Raw genomic sequence first — 19,647 nt, 5'->3', positions numbered from 1 at the left:
TTATAACCATAAAATAGTTGAAATTACCATAAAAATGGTTCAAGTGACTATAATTTTATAGTTATAGTCACTTGAACCATTTTTATGGTAATTTCAACTATTTTATGGTTATAACAATTATAATTATAGTCATTTTACGTTGCCAATTATAACATTTGTTGCTGGAACTATATATATAGTTACTGTTATTATTATTATAGCAGTAATAATCATAATTATAGTAATATATAATTATAGTTACAAATACCAAACATTTTTCTCTCTGTGCACCGATACGATGCGCAGCAGCAAAGTTACAAACTACATTGCAAGCTACGTCTAACTATAAAATATAAATATAGGTATTTAAATTATATAGCAGTCATAGAATGATTATAATATTTTTAAAAACAACTGTTGCGGTACATATAATAAGTAATAAATTATCACACTGCTCCGCCGTCGACCGATGCTTCTCCGGATCTCTTTTTCCTCTAAAGTTTCATCGTTTCTCCATTGTGGCACTCACACTTACTCGCGAAACATTAATTACGATCGCGTGTACACTAATCACCAAGACATGGCGATTGCACGGTACTTTTCACGGCACTCCCGACGTTAATCACACGCGATGCGCATTTTGCTATGCTACGACGAAAAAAAAAAAAAAATAACGCGAGAAAATACGCAACGGATATCAGATGGCTTTCAGTTATCTGATTTGACGATTCGCGTGTTGTACGAATCCATTCTCTTCCAAAAATAGCGTGCAAGTCGCATTCAGATTAAAAGAGAATTCTAAACGCGATATATTCAAATGGAAGTCATTAAGAAATCATTATCGTCCATGAATGTCTCTTCAAATTTTACTTTCCAATGAACAGATCGTGAGAAACATTTATCTTCATAAATGATCATCGCTACAAATACGTTTTTCCAAATCGTAATTAATAGCGACGATTAATAAGTGTAATCAATTTTAACCTTTAGTACACACGATGATTTTCCGGTCCTTTAGGTACTACATGTGATGAGTCATTCGCGTCCCAAGTTAATTTTCATCATTTTAACAAATATACAAACATTATTAAGCAATTCATACGTATTTATATAAAATACGTACTTTAACATTTTTAGAAAATATTTGTAAAATTATGTATTTAAAAAAATTGTATATAAATGTTTAGATTACTTGCTTTTAATTTTTCGAAGAAAAAAATGTGCAGAATACGAATGACTCAATCGTGGGTGCCTTCCGTTTAGTGACACAAGAGACTTGTGACACGAATATTGTTTTATCTTTCTTTGCATTCCATAACAAAGGCAGAACGATACTTGTGTCGATTTGTGTCATGAAATGGAAGGCACGTCATACTTAAGAGTAATCGTCGATTTCTTATACAAATTGATTGTGATCGGAGTCTACTGGTACTTGTCGCGATCGCGTTTACTGCGAATAATATTGTACTACGAGGACACAGAGCCGCCGCGCGTAGTTACCTGCCCATTTGACCTTCGCCATGCGAATGATAACGACCGCATATTTAGTAACGGCCGCAAAGTGCGCTACTCAATTTACAGTCGAAATATACTATATCTAACGCATTATATATCTATACAAAACCCACCGATAAAAGAATAGTTGTACAGTCAATGGTACAAAAGCGTCGTTAGCAGTTCTCTAAAAGAAATTGAGTATAAAAAATTAAAGTTATTTAAAAATATATTATGCCTTAAAATACATTTACTTAGTGTGGCATTCAATAAGAATTATTATTGATTACAGCTTTTCCATGAAACATGCTTCCCACGAGATTTTCGTTGCGGTCCAAGTTTTGGGTAAAAACCTCCAAAAATCTTTCGAATATACCAAGATAAATGCTTCAAAGTAAATATTCCTATTTTTCAAAGCTTCAAAGCAGATATTTGTAATCGGATTTGCGTCGAGATTGGCCAATCCATCAATCGACGTCATCTTTACGTTCGTGAAAATTTTGGAAAAAAGCATATCTCATAGAAAGCATGATAATAAACTATAATAATAGTGATTGGATGCTACATATTAAGTAAATGCATTTTAGTGAATGTAATGCACTTTTAAAATATAACTTCAATTTTTTTAAATATTCTTGTTTCTTTCAGAGAACTACTTGATGAGATGCTCTTGTAACATTGTAGATATCATTGTAAACCGGAAATAATAAAATAATAAAGTATAACTCTTTAATCTTCTAATCTCTTCGATTTTTACTTCGGATAAACGAGTTCGCTCCAGCAATGATTATCTCGACACGCTTTATAAATATGTATATGAGTTAATTAGTGTGGACTTTATGATTCGTTATTCGTTCATAAGAGTTGCGTTTCGGATCTCCCAGTTGTCGCGATTACGTTTCGAGAAGCAATGCGACGATACGCGAAACTTGTTTGCGCCACTACACGCCTCGGCTCTTCCCCTCGCAATGATAAGAAACTGTCTCGCGCTCGCGTCTCGGCGCACGAACGATAACACGTCACGAACGAGTCTCGGCGCGCCAATGGTAGGGTGGCGACCTTGCACACAATAGCGTACTATACACTGCAAATACAAGCCCAATTTATCGCAACGAAAAATATTCAACGTATTGTAAAACAGAGATTCACGGTCCAAATATCTTCTGTGTTCTATAAATACTGCATATGTATGTTTTAAGTCATTTTCAATACGACTACTGTAGCATATAAAATCCCACATTCGTTGAAAAATTAAAATTCATGTCTTCGTTATCACCAAAGAAAAATTCACGTAAATTAATATACACTTCACGATTTCTTTCAAAAATTCTATTTAATTATATTATTTTATTTAATAAAATCATACATAGTTTTACTCCTTTCGACATGTGACGAAGAAGATAATAACATTAATTTTCATTTTCCAATCAAAATGAGATTTATTTTTCAAAACAAAATTTTATATTTTAAATTTAGAGTTCGTGACTCTTTTCAAATGGACTAAATGGGATGTCAAATGTCTAATTTTTCAATTCAAAAAAGATTGAATAATTTATATGACGGTTAAACTTTTTCATTATTAAAATCAGCTTGTTAATATCAATTAATAACTACGATATGTATCAAGAGAAAAAAAATAAAAATATAAAATTAACTATCTAATAAAAATTAATAGAATTTGAGTAAAGAAAATCAATAATAGCTAATCTGTAAACGTAATTATAAGCCTAAATTGCATTAATTTTATGTGGTGCATTATTGATTAATTTTAATTATATATCATGCGAAAATTATTGTAATTGCATTTTAATGAAAATTCGGCTTTAATTAATTTTTGAAACATCCTGTATACATAGGATATGTAGGACATGTGTTCTTAGCTCTTAGCAACATAAATACATAAAAATGTATAAATGTCAGATTGTATCATGTATCATAAAACGTAATGCACCATCCGGTTTGCTATTAGTGCTGTTATAAGCTTTATCTTTACGTATTTACGTGCTAAAAAAGCTGCGATAAAGCAGCATAACGCGCGGCGGAGTTCTCTAATAATCATATGTCACTTTGTTCAACGTAATCTTGACATATATCATTACAGACTACAGACGTTTATGCACATATGATTAAAATTTGCCTCTTGATTATCATTACCATAATTTTATATTATCTGCATATAAAGCGCGCACCATTTAATGTCCTTCAATTCCACACAGCATTCGAGATAATAAAATTTGCTTAATCCAGAAATTTAATTTAGAGTCACTTCTCTACGCCGTTCCGAATAATTTCATGGAATTTCTCTGTACACGCAGGACCCTTCGCATTACTCAACTACGAGAGCTTAGTACAAATAATTAATGTTAAGGATTATTTGTCAAAAGTAAATATACATTACAGAATTTCTAATTATAACGATGGAACCAAACATAATAATCCTCTCGCGTAAGTGAAAAGTCGGTGAATTTATCTATCGAGATGCTCCATATATATCCGTAATGTTTCATAAAAATTTAAATCTTTACAGCTTGAAATTTCTTTTAAAGTAGATACTGTTTGTGAAAGACAGTAATAAATTAAGTTATTCAGAGCCTTCAAAAATAAACTGATTGATGCCGCTCAAGTTGCGATATCAAAATTATCTAAAAGATTTTGACGAGAGTATTAAATATTAGTTATTTTTATAACAATTAATGCATCTTTTAAGATAAAAAGAGAGTAAATATTTGCGCTTTGAATTTTAACCCGATCTGTCTGATCTATCTATGGTGATTCGCTACTGTCGAAGCGGTAAAATGATTTTTAGATTTGTTGCTTGTCGACATAGGCGATGATTGATGACGCATATTCTGCAAGCGGAAAATCGAACAAGTCCGAAGACTTTTCCTCATAGAGGAAACTTCCAAACTTCGCCTTGTATCCGCGAGAGAACCCGGAGCGATTGGACCGTTCGCGTCCATGCGATTTGCAATTCAAAGCGAGAAGTAAGATTTTCTAACGCGCACCAACCGGCGACGGACTGGCACATGCCGGTTTCAGAAATTAACATCGATAACCTGTGACCGAATTAATCGCCGCATATTCACGAAGTACGAACTTACGCGGCATTAAATGTCCCGATCATAATGTCGACCGTGTGAAATCGCTGACTCGAAAGGTTGACTCTTTAGAAATCACGGATCTTTCTTTTATTCTCGGTTCTACATTAATTTGCAATTTAAAATTTCATCGAAAGAAAAGGATAATTAACATTTCGTTTCATGTAGGCGAGTCACGTTGGAAAAATCCTAACATACGAATGGAAACATACGGGAGGCTAATTTGTATAATTACATCACAGTCATATTCAATCATTTATAGAATATTTATCGGAATCAATTATAATTAGTAATATTAATAACCGGCACCCTACAAATTTCCACGCAAAACATCCAATTTAGAGCGCGTGGAAACGCATCACGTCATATTGCGTAATGACATTTTCTATATAATTTCATAACTTTGCATTAACATATGAAACAGTACGCCGGCTAACAAATCTGTCATTTCCATGATATGTAAAATCGCGTGATTATTTCTTCACTGTGCGTAACGAAATTCAAATTCTTAAATTGAATGATTGATGACTGGAAATCTGCAATATGATCGAATAAAATCTTTATTCATGCTCGTAATTTTTTTCCTTTCCTATATGCGATTTATCAAGCGTAAAACTACGTTAAGCAGAAAAAACAATCCCCTGTTACACAATATATTCAATTTTATGTGGAACTTTATATTTTGTGCGAGCAAAAAATTTCCGCACACAAAAAGGCTGTTTTGCGTACGAGAGTTTAAGTGCTTCTATTGGCTAAGGGTTAAAGTGCATTAAATGATAAAACGTTAAGGCGTGACGGCTAAATGTAGAATATAATAACAACCACAACGTTACAGGTAACAATGTGGCATTACGTTATTGCAATATTACAGGCGCGACGCGTATAGGTTCGTTCCATTAGAGTACTTGTAATCCGGCAATTTCACAATTTCACATCGTTATTTAAGGTAGTTATTCGCACGCGAAATGACACGGCAGAAATAACAATAATGTTCGCCTCCGGAATAAGAGCGTGGCATTCGCATACGAGACGGGGATAAAATGCAGTGACCGTCGTCCATTACACGAACGTAAAAGAATAGAGGGACTGGCGAGAAGACATAAACGTTGCGCCGTGTCGCTACAATGGTATGTATGTAGCGAACGTAATGACAAGTAATTACAATAATGAAAATGAATGGTTCTCTGCGCAAGCTTCGAAATATAATGCAGCTCCGACATCGATCCAGTGTTGATATTTTTGAAAATAATGTGAGGTAACGCAATATTACATAGATTTTACCTTCGTTAATAAAAACTTAATCGCGATACAGTCGATAAACCGATACAGTCTTTTTACGTAAATATTTAAATAGTATAAACGTTAATTATCACACTTTTTCCTGCGAAATAACAGAATGGCGTTGCATTCTCTCGGGTGAATAGCGAGATAATTCGCGATGCGAATGGAATGCGGCGGCACATCCACTCACGAAAATGTAATTTCAGAATCGCAACGGCATACCTTAATACGGAACCACAACGGTGATTCCATTTGTGATTCACAAAGGCGCCGAAAATTACGTTTTTTCAAATCCCGCCCACTTTTAAGCAGCAATCGTGCAGGTAATTGTTTTTTATGCGTGTCATTATGCCTTTGTAACGTCGTTTTCTACGAGGCGTGATATGCCCTGTTATTTTCTTCATACAGAAAGAAGTACCCGACGCGGGATAATATCCCATGAGTAATTGCGAAATTTGCATTCTTCCATTTGCGCGAACCGGGAATCGCATCGTCATGCAAACCGAATAAGTGAAAAATAGAATTCGTGTGATGTAATCAAGAGGAACATTATTCTCTCTCGCATACAGCACTACGATATGCATGGAAAATACACTTTGAAATTAAAATTTCCTTATACTTTCAGGCGCGTTTTTATTTTTAACGAAAATTTGAAAAATGTAATTAAATTTTAAACATTTAGATAGTTAATGTCAAAGATAAAAAGCTACGAACAAAAAAAAGCATTTTGGCATTCGATCAAATTATCGTTAATGTAAAGCTGACTTCGGCTCGATTAAGAAATCTTGAATTAAGGGCTGGCAGTCGTCCCGAGACATCCTATATGAGCTTGGCACTTCTCGTTGACTTTTTTGCACTTGTCGCCTCTTCTACTCCTCCTTTTTGGATTTTAGAGAGCTGTAAAACACATTGGACGTGCGTGTTCGCACCGCCAGAGTCGTTAATGTCGCTCCAACGGCGAGTAAATACTTACAATTCCTGGCGATACTTTCCGTTCGATAAATTCGCGCGCTTTCGAGGGCGGTAAGCACATTGAGAGCTTACTTTGTCAATCTTCTTTATGATATTCGCCGAATGAGGATCATTCGCCGTGGCGATTTTGCTAGGCACGTCTTATCGTCACTCCGAGAATTATGATATGGCGACGAAGGGGAATTAATTTGGTTTCAAGTTCCGGAAGTAAAGTCGACGTAGAAACCTCGCGATAACAGTGGTATGACATTTAAAGTAATTTGACTTCACGCTCCGACTAAAAACGACAGTTGAATTGATTATACGTCGCAACCGGTTTTTACCGTCTAAATAATGAATGACTTTATCGACTTTTTCAACTTCAACAAACAATCTCGTTTCTTCGCCGATCCGTAGCCAACGAAAGTTTAATAATGAAACTTTGAATATTGCACTCTCAAGAAATGAAGATAACGTAGGCATTACTGAGTAAAAGGAAGCACGTTTTACACATTGCGAGCTGCAGCGCTAGCAATACCGAATTCGAGGAGAAATTTCAGGAAGAAAAGAGAAAGAAAAACTTAGGAACAATGGAACAATGGATGTGGAAGTGCTAATTCCGCAAATGTTTCGGGATCACTAATAACATCCTCAAGCGAGAGCAACAAATTCCGAAAAGAAAGAAAAATTAAAAACAGCTCACATTAAAAAGAAATTTCAAAAGCGAGAAAAAGTGCATAGTACAAGTTGGTACATAATGTTCTGTGATTATACAAGAGTAACAAAGTTGTGCTATCAAGTTATTTAAAAAAAAGAAAAAGAATTTGTGGAAGAGTACACAATGGAACACGCGCTACTTTTTATATGTCTAAAAGCGAATGTTACTCGCAGACTTAAGAGAACATATTATAGAAACAAGGAAGATCTCCGTACGGAAGTCCGCTTCTGCGCTAAGCAATCTCTGCAAGACCGTGTCGTAATCGATACGACATTGTCATTCCGTCCACGTTTGTTCTTACGAAAAAAAGAACTTGTGATAGAGAACGCGGACGCATCGAAAGGGACGCTCGAGGGAGGATGTATCCGAAGGGATTTACAGCATGGGATGCAGGGACTTGATCAAATATTCCTCCGATGTATCCAATACGTCTGCGATATTTTATCCTCGCGCGCAAATATACGCGCGTAAGATTCATCGAATGATTCATGTGGCTCATGCGTGGCGATACAGTATTACAGCCGACGCGCGCTTTTCAACAAGCACGACCGCTATTTGGCAGGCTGTTCTATTGGCAATAAGGAGATAAGGGGTGAGTAAACTCCTGTCACAGGCCCCGCCTCGAAATCCAATTTTGAGCTTCAGGTTCTGCCTTTGATTCTATTTTCGCTCTAGTGTGCGCGAGCATCTTTAGAGCTTCTCTGGTATGTGCATATTTCTATCCCAAATTTTTGCCGACATTTCTATGCTCTTCTGAATACAAACTGAAACTTTGTATTCAGATTGTACAAGCTGTCTCTGACTTTATTAAATGTAGATCGTTCTCTTAAAATTTCTCTTTTCTTTTAGTCAGAAAACATAGTATCTTAGTTCTATATATTACAGATTTAATGTATAATAATTATATTTCTAAGTGCATGTAATAAAATTATTATTATTAATTATTAATGCTGTTTTAATCTTTAACGTCTCGTGATGTACTTATCGTGACTCTCTTTTCAGCAAAAGCTTTGTAAATCTAATTGTAGCCAGTTAAGTTTTTATATTGTATATTAAGTGATTACGTTTAACATTTCTAAAAATAAATAAAGATTCGTTACAAAAAAATCAAAACGAACAGTCGATTAACTTGTATTTCACAATTTCAAGTATGTACTCAGTTGCAGAAGAAGCAGCTGTGCACAATATTTGAACGAAAAATACAGTTGACTTAGCCAATAAATATCTAACATTTTCCAATATGACCCGCACGGTCGGTAGCAAGAAAGCGATCGGGAAGGATAATAGTAAGTTGAAGTAATTTCGAGTTACCTGTTCGAGCGAGAAAATAATGTTATCGCCGACCATTGTCGTTATCATTATTTTCGCTATTCTATGATTGGATTTCGTTATGCAAGAAAAACCTAGACCGATATTCCAAAGGGAATTAGCAATAAAAAGGCCGTGAAGTTGATCGTAAAAAGATGATGAAGAAAGTGACACGAAGGTACATTTCTGCCAAGCAAAAAGATAGGTTCTATACTGATCGAATTCTTCTTGCCAGGAAGCGAATGTACAATAATTTGTAAATATTCTTATATAATTTTCTAACGAATTCTTTTCTTTCTGTCGAAGCAAATATTTTATCGGCCCATCCTCTATAAATCTCAATAATTTTTGGCTATAATTATCATGCGATGAATGATAAAATATTTTTTGCACCAATCTTCACATAATAATTACACCGGACTATTGAGACTTGTAGAAAAACAATTATATCCGATGCAATCTAAGGTGACGCATGGCTCACGTCTTCATTAATGAATAATTTCATTCTACTATACGCTTCGTTAATATTCGATTGCTCATTCCTCGTACGTTTTTCTGAGGCACAATGAATAATGCATGCTCTCGTCAAAGAGACATGCTTTTGTGTGGCACGAGCCACTTTTTCCCTCCTATAATCATCGGCCTAATGTACCGGATATTCCTTTCAACGTCTCTATCGCGAGCCGACATCGCGATCATAAAAACAAAAATAAATTATGACTCTTTTTGGGGCTAACACCAATAATTTCTGACGGCGACTAACGGGAGCAAAATAAAATAGGAGCTGTTTTAAACAGCATACGCTCTTTTCTCACAAAAAGTTCGATTACGAATCGAAAAAATAAAGGCGATACATTGATCAAAGTCGGCGGTATAATTTTTATATACACCTTTGAAAAATTACTCGAGACAATTCTCTTTGCGGTACTTTAGCAACAAACATTTGTTCGTTCAATAGCAGTATTGTGTATGAACGAAGCTTAATTCTTCTCGCGTGAAAGTCACGACAGGGGCGTGAAAGAGTGCAGCTGTTTGCCGTGTCACGCTAATGCGCGCGGTAGGTAGGTAGGTAGATAAAAACCGGTTAATCCATCTTGTGTCGCGCTTATTCGTTACAAGCGTTAAATTACAAGATTTACGACAGCGTCGGGTGCATTGATTACGATAAGTTACTTAAATCGACTATGTAAGTTTCTGCTGAATTAGATTCAATCAGGACAGGAGCTGCGTAATTATAGAAACAAGTCCTGCTATTATATCAGCATTATAATATCATGCACAAAAGATATACGCTTCGCTTGTCACATAAAAGATTCGCTCGGTTAGTATGATGGATATGATATCGTAGGTAAATTTTGCAAAAACCTTCTGTATTAAGTTGCAACTGTATAAATAAGAAAATTTTTTCTTTTAAACAGATTGAATTTTCTCGTAAAATATTTTGTACAGAGTGATCAATATTTCCTTGTTAATATCCCCTTTGACATATTCGAAATGTATTATTATTAAACGGAAATTCGATGGAAAGCCATTAACAAGAACAGCTCTTTAATATTTAATGAAATATCGAAACATCTTGATAATTAACTTTCAAATTAAATCTTTTTGGGTCACGTCCTATATTATTTTAGCAATTCTATATAATCAGATTTTATTTTAAATTTAATACCGGAAGAAAAGGTTTAGGTTTTTCCTTTCGCAACATAATTTATGGCCGAAAAAAATACGATAGCTCTAAATTTGTATAATTTAATATAATTTATATCTCTTGCAATTATATGGAATTTTTCATTAGATATATCGTGAGTGCAATTAAATCGACTTTATCAATATAATGGTGTACTTATATTAAACATCACTAATAAACTGCAAATATTATATAAAATTTATATTACAAGCAACAGCATTCATGGTATTGCTAATTAGAATTGATAACGAGACGCGTAAAATGGATGATGCAAATAGATTTTCCGAACTTCCACATTAGCACGAGTGGCATTATGTAAAATGCTCTGGACGACAGAATTTTTAAAACGGTACTTTTTCCATTGCTTTTTAAGGTCGGCGAATGCGATTCGCCTTACCGTTGCGTAACATTTGCATATCTAAATTCGCATAAATTTTCTTTTAAAAGAAGACAATTACGGAAGATAATTGCTGATGTACTCACCTTTGCGAAGTCTATTTTTAGTGTGCAGCAGCCAGAATATATGTCTGCCCCATGTAGTGTTTCCTTTGCTCTGGTTGCCGATTCCACCGAGTCAAACGTAATGATCGGAACGATCAGTTAAGGATATATAGTAATTCGTGCACAAAAAATATATGTATACAAATTTCAAAATTAGTTAGTGTACCAAATAGTCCGGCAATAATTATACGTGAAGTTTGGTACTTTAAATCTGAATCAGTGAAATTCAAGTGAAAAAGAAAGAGAGTTTGAGTATTATATAATTAAAATATCAATATTTGCACATTCCAATAACATATATGTTAAATTTATACACTAAAATAAAATTAGATTAGGAATTCCACGTTTCAGTGATTTTTTAAATTAAATCTTATTGCGAATTTACTGATTATCCAGTGGCATAGTTGAGATTGATATCCACTGATTCAGATTTAGATAATTATTCTCTATATAATTATTCTCCAATTATGAACCAACAAAATTATTTTCAGATCAATAACGACCTAAATTTTTAGATACGTCAGCAAAATCGTTCTTTCCATGAAATAACAATTAAATTACTTCGCCTTATTTAAACCTTCGTATCTCTTTTATACTATTACAAATAAAAAAGATCATAAAGATGCAACGTAAAATTACCATACAAACAAAATTACATGAATTATAACGTTCACCAAGTTTTACGGCAAACGCGATAAAATGTAGCGTTCCGACGATACAGAAATCTCACGGAATTCACTGCGGCATTACAATGTTGTTTTCCCACAAAGTGGCCGTCGTGCAGTGTAAATCCGACATGACGTGAAGTTCTAACGAATTTATAGTCACGCGGGACGCGGCTTGACTATTATTTGGATCGTAATAGTCCGGAATATACACTCCACTATGCGGAGATTCACCGAAAATACGGCACGCTACTCCCGAGGTAAAGCTCAAAGCTTGTTGAACGTATTCGTATGCAGAGTATATGAAAGAGTTCACGTTGAAAAAAATCGAGCCTTTCCATCAGTTCACATCCCCGTTATAAATCTTCATTACGCCGTAACGGCAGTGCATGTCTTGACAAAGTTTTTCCGACTTGAGAAAGCGTGTCAGATGGAGAGTTGATCCCGCGGGCTTCGAGTTCGCCGAAGGTGACCCTTGACTCGCGTGTTCAACGCGCGCTACTGCCCTAAAGTTTACCATGTAAATCAAATTCATGCGAAAATGCGACGGTTTATTTGTGTAAAATAAATTGTTTCCCGGCGGCGTTGTTTGAATTATTTTATGCATTTTTAAATTTCAAACTTTTTGTACATTTACTTGTCAAAATTACAATGGCAAATTCCTCAATAAATTTTAAATTGTATTTTTAATGGAATTTCCAGTAAAATATAAGATGACGGAGATGTTTAATCAATTTTGAAAATTAAAAATTTCCAGCGAGCTAAACATCAGGGAGTAATAATGGCTCTTTGTTAACTCTTTATATACAACATGTAACATCTGCGGTCGTAAAATAGTATTATGCTTGGCAAACAGAACATTAGCGGTACGCTTCACGGTAATTTACTGTGCGAATACAACTGAATTTAAAGTGTTAATTTACATAGCTGAGAGTCATATAGCGTCTTCTGAGAATCGTTAACGCAAATCAACGAAACTGTAGGCGAGCAATAGATTTGTTCCCGTTGTTTTAAATTCCCCAAAATTTTTGCACTAAAAACGAGATATATGTATTCGAGCGTTGAAGAGAAAGATAATAAGTGCAAAAAATATAAGCAACGCGAACAGATCTAATAAAAAGCACTACTATAGTAAAATATGTATTGAAAAGGATATTCAACCATAGCTTGCACGCCGTTTTTCTTAAAGATTACGATGCGCTGAACCTGCCCGCTGGGCGCACTGATCGTGTGCAACACTTCCTGCAACAGAAAAGAGCAATGCACTTTAACAGATGTGTGCGGGGATATTTTAGGAGAACATTTTCACACTATGTTGATTTAGGCTATGGTGTGCATCGTCCTTCGGTTTCTCCAAAGGGAGCTTAAAAGTCGAGAAATAAGGATGTTAATCTTTAATTAAACGCATCTCGAGTTCTAAATTAAGCAATTAAGAGGAAAAAAATTATAGGCAATGTACTATCGATCTTTAAAAAAAATCATATAAACAAAATATTCCGACAATGTAGTATGTATTTTTTTATGTCAAATTTCTATTACAAAATGAAGAAAAATTAATATTAGACGCAAAAATGTTTTTCAATGCAATTATATTTATGATAAATTTAATTACAGTTAATTAATTTACAATAGATTCAAACTTTTACAAACGTTTTACAAAAGCTTCCTTTTTTGCAGCCTCGACGTTTCTGAACAATTTTAGGTAAAAATTATTTGATCTCTCGCTTTATTCTAAAACGCTTCAATTAGTCGCTTTGAAAACGATCAATAACTCAACATTAAAGCAATCGCCATTCTTTTCAGTCCATTCCTGAAACCTGTCGTTAAGGGGAAGCGGCGATAGTTCTGAAGCACCTCGTATTTCCGCTAACCTATTTCGAGCACATGATCGATGCACATCGTATATCATGCGCAGCAAATCGAAACGAAGTTTACTTGGTGCGTTCTCCAGGGCACCTCCATTGGCGCAACAACAACATATGCGAGGTATTTGGTATAAGTTCAACCGTTCTCACACTATTCTCGCAACGCATCCAAACAAAAAGTTCGCGTGGCGTAGGTTGAACCGAGAGGTCAAGGAGCGACAAGAGATAAATGGCAAAACTACATTTCAGTCCATTCACGAATATTACATCCTAACAAATGCATCCTAACGAATTTTCTCGGTAAAGAAGTCGATTTTTTGCCATATTATTTTTCATTCGGAGCATTATAGTTCGCTTCAACAGGCGTCTCATGCAGAACAATCGGAATTTAAAGCTTAGAGTCAGTAATATTTCTGTAACTTGCCTAATTATGATTAAGTTCATATTTAATTACTAAATCGCGATTGAATTAATTAAATTGATTAAATATTGAAAATCAAATATATTGGAATTTATAAATTTAAAGTTCAAATAGATTAGATTTTATAATATTTTATATTGACATAATTAAATGTATTAGACGACATTATGCATAAAATATCGTTGTATCGTTTATTCTCATGTAATCATCTAATCTTATTGATCTTCAACATAGAATTAAGATTTACGCAAATGAAGATTAATATAAAATAATTACATAGCGATTTACGAATTTGTCAAACACGAGAAACGAATCACTTTGGAATTAGACTAACTAGACATTGTAACACGAAGCAGAGTGTAGCATAGATTAGAGAGAAACAGAGTTGCAACATGTTCGGTTGGCACTGATTTACAACGCAATTAGCACTCTCTAATTTAATCCTTAATCCTTAAGCGTGAGAATAACATAAATAACAAGAAGTACTTGAAGATTAGCACTTTGTCGTATATTAATAAAACATTATTCTTAAAATAGTGATTTATAATAAGTCATTATATAATACTTAAACTTCTTATGACTAAATTAATTTTTCTTTGCTAATTTTTGTTTGTACTGTGAACTAAATGAATAACTTTTACGAAGAGAAATGTGAATGGAACATATATATCGTGCCGGATATTATGACGAAGTTGCGCGTCCTCCAGAGATGAGCTATAATCGTTGGAGTCTCCGGCGGCGACGCGGTCAAAGAAGGTGTTAAGTATCGCGCCGGGGTGCGGACGGGTCGCAACACATTTTATTTCAAGATGGTCGATAATTGAGAGCATTTAGCAGCGGGCGCGTGTTTACCTGCCAGCCGAGGAAATCTCGAATTTGCGTTGCACGAGCGATGACACGACGTGGCTCGCTGCCAATGTAACTTCCCCGCGACTTCTCTGCGCGGCACATCTCTCATACGACTAGACGAAAACACGCAACTAGTGGAATCGCATTTAGTGATTCACGCCGTTTATTCGGGAAAAATGCGGTTCGTCGCGCTGCTCAAATGCAGTCTAAATACGCGAGACGCGCCAACGTATTATTCCGTGTGCTCGCGATTAGTCATACGATCACAGAGAATCGAGGAGCCTGGGACGTCTGAAATGTCTGAATAAGGTTCGAACGAGATTGTCAGTCTCCCGTCGAGTGAGTACAATCTCCGGCTACGAGGTCTCGCGTGCGTGATCACGTCATAGCGATTATATGTAGAATATTTTATGATATACTTAAATACCTATGATAATAAGCGTAACAGTCTGCTCTTTCAATATTTGAATCGTTAACTAGCGAATTCGATTGGATGTACTGGTGCATATTAAAGTCATAAAAAAACATACAAATGGGTGTAAAGTGTTTAATATAAATACAAAAACAAATTAAACTATAAAATCCACAATACATTTTATTGCTATTAAATAAAAACGATATTTTATAATTTGAAATATTTGTATTTTACTTTTACACAATTAAATCGGTGTACAATGGTTTTAATTAAGCACTAGTGCGCACTAGTGTATATTAACCGAATTCGTTATTACTCAATTATATATTTGGGCTTAATTATTCGAGCATTCAATCATATTAAATTATTTATTTATGTAAAATTCAAATGTATCCGATTTTGTGAAATTTTGTCTGAATTATTCGTAAAAAAAAGACAAACAGTCTGATTTTTTAAATTTTTCTATTAGTCATGGTTACACAAGAGTTAAGCTCATTCTTTGTATGAACATGAGTTTTCTATATTCTCCAACTAATTCCAGAAATGTATCATGTACGCGTTCTGCATGTGATACAATCCCAAAAAGAAGCAGCTTGACTCTTGGCGTGAGCACGAAATATCGTACGACGATCACTAAATAGAAACGGAAATTCGATTTCCGTCGGCTCGAGTCTTCGTGACACTCGTCAGGTTGGGAAAAAGAACCAGTAGAAACGGGGGGGAGGGGGGATCGAACGGTCGACGCGATAATTAAATTGTTTCGCAGCTTAATAAAAAAAACGGGAGATACACTGGATTATGTAAAATTGTCGTCGTATCTGCGAACGGCCGGTAAATTTTTATGCGCCGCTCGCCGCTGCATCCTGCGTGCACCATGTAATATGTATGATCCGTTGCATTTCAGATTGGCTTATGAATAGAAGCGAGAATTCGCGCGCGCAAATCGTCCCCAACGCGATCACTCGACCTACGTTTTTTGAGAAGCACGCATCCGAACACGGCGAACATTATAAGGTCTGTTTTCTGAGCTAAACTGAGTATCTTTTAGAATTTAAAGCGAAATAGATATTTGCTGAAAACGAGAAAGAATGTTCTGGTGCAGTCTAGTTGAAAAATAAATTACTAATAAAAATAAATTTTAATAATTATTTGTTTGAATATATATATATATATAAAATTCTAAGATAAATATTTACTAAACATAAACTTATTTGATACAAAAATCATTAATTTGATTTAAACTATCATTTTTTAATAAGTAAATGTTTACTAGTAAACATTTAGTAAGTAAATATTTAGTACCTACTATTCAAAGAAATATTAAGATTTAGTAAATTTTTCTTCAGTGCAGGAATAAAAAAACAGACCTAATTGTCCGGAGTTTAGTTTCATCCGGGTCGACGACCCCCTTTTGTGTCCGTGCGAGATACGGTGCTCGTGGTAGGAGAAATCCTTCGGGGGGTCGGCCGCGATATAAATTCAGGAACGGATGCTTCCGCGGACGCGACGCACAAAGCAGAGCCTCGTGCGCGCGAGAGAGAGTGATAGAACGTGCCCACTTGCCCGCTCGAGATCGTGATAAGGAAAGCACGTAATCCCTTTGTCCTGTGAAGATGCATTCGCCCGGACGGGGTGCATTGAGCTGCGTACCGGTGCAAACGTGATTTACCGAAGCTTATCTGCCGCGACGGAAAAACGTCAGGCGTGAAGGAGGACCGTTCTAGCACCGTCGGAATTAGATATCCTGAATGTTAGATACGAATGAAGGCATTGTGTTACGGAACAAAAAGATCTTAGAAAAATCTTGATGGAAATAATAAACTTTGCAAACTGGTTAACCAGTTGATGAAGAGAGAATAGAGATAACTGATTTGTAGATGATAGAAGCAAAACGACCCTCGTGTCCGTGTTGATGATAGTGGATCGTTAAAAATATAACAAAAATAATAAAACAGATTGCTTTACAAGAACTTCTCCAAGATTAGCCAATAAATAATAAGGATCGATTGTGAAAGGGGATAACGTAACTTGCATTTACGAGGCAACAAAATGCAGGCAAGAATTACTCGCCTGGGGGTCTATAGACGAGTCCTGCGTTCCCATTCCCGGTTGGATGACAGTGCAATTTGTCGGTAGGAGAGTTGAGGGGTTTAATCCTCGTTCTTGAACAGGTCAGGCAGTAATAATAGATCTGCTTCGGAGGGCATCAATCAGGGCGCGCGCGCGGGGGTGGAGAACAGGCCATATCATCTTATTTAATTCATTGGCATTCCCGCGTATCTCCGGACGTGTTAATACGACTAATCCGCCTTCGTTTATAAAACATGATCGGCTTTGAAAAGCGAGCCGGTGATTTATAGCGACATTTCTCCGGTGGGGAGATACCTCTCCGTGAGTCGCTCTTTCCGGGTTGTTGATAAATATTCCACGCCGGCTCTTTCGCCTTCTCGATGCCAGATGGTTCCGGGCATAATGCTCGCTTTATACCGACAACGAAAGCCACCTCAAAGCCCGATCCACCGACCGCGAAAGACAGAAACGCCGCAGCGATGTCGCGTATTAATTAGATGGGACATGAAACAAATGTGCACGATGGAACGGAGCATTCATTAATGTATCATAAATGTCGTTGATGACGAAGTAAAGCGCGAGGTTGGAAGTAGCCGTAAATTTTGAAGATCGCAAGTTTCATGATGAAAAATGACAAACGCGGGTACAAAAATAAATAACGATATATTTATTAAAAGCTCGGCGATAAATTAAAGTGGACGGACCGCGACGTATCATCCACGTCTCCAGAATACGGAATATTTTTTTATTTTAAGCTGCAAGATTACAACTACGCAAGACAGAAAAATTGCACAGGTAAATTTTCATGAGGAAAGCCACATTTCTCAGACCCGCATGCCAGTGACAGTTTTCGTGAAAATCCTTCAGGGAATCGAAGAGAACGTTGTTCAAGGGATTTTCGATGCGAAAAAAACCCAAGGTCTTCCGCGTCGAGAAATTTGCCGCGCAAGGATCTTTTGGTGCCGTTGGGAGATGAAGGAGGCCGAATTTACGGGCAGAGCACATTCTGCTCCTAATCCCGCTCCAACCTCATTGCGAGATTAAAAGGGCGTGAAAAAGTCATAAAGCGCCCACGATTACGACATCAATTTGCTCGACACGAGAGCATCAGCGGATACAAAGACAACACGTCAGGGATGCATCTGAAAACTGGGGTATTTCCCCCGAGTGCAATGCCAGCGCACCTCGTCGGGGTGCATTCGATATACCATATGCGCGCGTGAGTCTAATAAGCGTTGGCACTTACACTATAAACACGACGGACGAATTGAAGGTCGACGAAAACAATGAAAAAAAAATTTACTAAATCTTAATATACAATATATTTCTTTGAATAGTATTAAGTAAACATTTACTTACAGTAAGAATATTTACTCAATAAAAAATGATAGTTAAATCAAATTAACAGTTTTTATATCAAATAAATATATGTTATTAAAGTTTATTAAAATTTAATCTTTTTTCAGTGCACATAAAAAATACGGTACATTATATATAGGTATATTCGCATCCTTTTATTCAACAAGAGTTTTATGATCAAAGTTTTATTATTATAGCTTACGGATGCGAGGATTAGCCGGGAGTGTATTCATATTCTTTAGATAGCAACATAGAAAAGGATATATAGGAGTCAGATGCAAAAGTTAGTGCGGAAAATTAATAAAATGTAGCGAGTTTAACCCTTCGGTGCCATACTACGAGAACGACACACTTGGGTATGACATATCCAAAATCCAATTCGATTGCTTATAACTTTCATAAAAATGAACATATTGTAAAGAATTTTTTTCAATCGAAAAACTAAATATTAAGGGACATAACGATACTAAGCATATATGTATCTTTATTAACAAAAAAGTTATAAGCAATAGAAAAAAAATTGGAAAAAGAAAGCTATACCCAGAGTATGTTAAAAAGATAATAAAAATTTAAAAATATTACGTTTCGGTTCAATTTTGAGCCATCTTCAATACGTAAATAATAGATACTGGCTGAAGCATACTAAAAACAAAAGTAGTAATTCATAGATCGTTATGAGTATATCCTTTAAGATATTTAAAAAAATTTATCCGTATTATTGCAAAAAATTCAATCGTTACGATCTCTAATCTGACCACTGAAAACTCTTAAATTATTGCGAATGTTATGTTCCCAAACTCCGATGTACATAGGTAAACTTGACTCTCAACTCGTGATTTCAATCTTAACAAACTCTCCCTAATCTCTAAACTCCAAGTTCTCAACTCGTGAACTTTCATGTAGTAACCTACATCCTCTAAATTTGAACTGTGAATTCTAAAGTTATAATTTATATGATTACTCCTCTCGCGAATATTGACAATAAA

General features: G+C 35.5%; 1 protein-coding gene across 2 annotated transcripts in view; it reads right to left on the bottom strand.

Annotated features, from left to right (window-relative positions):
- sm (smooth) overlaps window positions 1-19,647 on the bottom strand; it is a 160,493-nt gene that overhangs the window by 80,167 nt on the left and 60,679 nt on the right. For both annotated transcript variants that reach the window (XM_018457351.1, XM_018457352.1), the window contains exons 4-5: window positions 12,839-12,924; window positions 11,000-11,096 (exon numbers count right to left, since the gene is read on the bottom strand). In XM_018457351.1, the coding sequence (XP_018312853.1) occupies window positions 11,000-11,096; window positions 12,839-12,924 (183 nt within the window). The remainder of the gene's footprint in view (window positions 1-10,999; window positions 11,097-12,838; window positions 12,925-19,647) is intronic.

The sequence above is a fragment of the Mycetomoellerius zeteki genome, unplaced genomic scaffold, assembly GCF_001594055.1.
Source record: "Mycetomoellerius zeteki isolate Tzet28-1 unplaced genomic scaffold, Tzet1.0 scaffold62, whole genome shotgun sequence".
Classification (NCBI taxonomy): domain Eukaryota; kingdom Metazoa; phylum Arthropoda; class Insecta; order Hymenoptera; family Formicidae; genus Mycetomoellerius; species Mycetomoellerius zeteki.
Note: the sequence above shows the minus strand (reverse complement) of the source record. Positions and strands in the feature narration are given on the sequence as shown.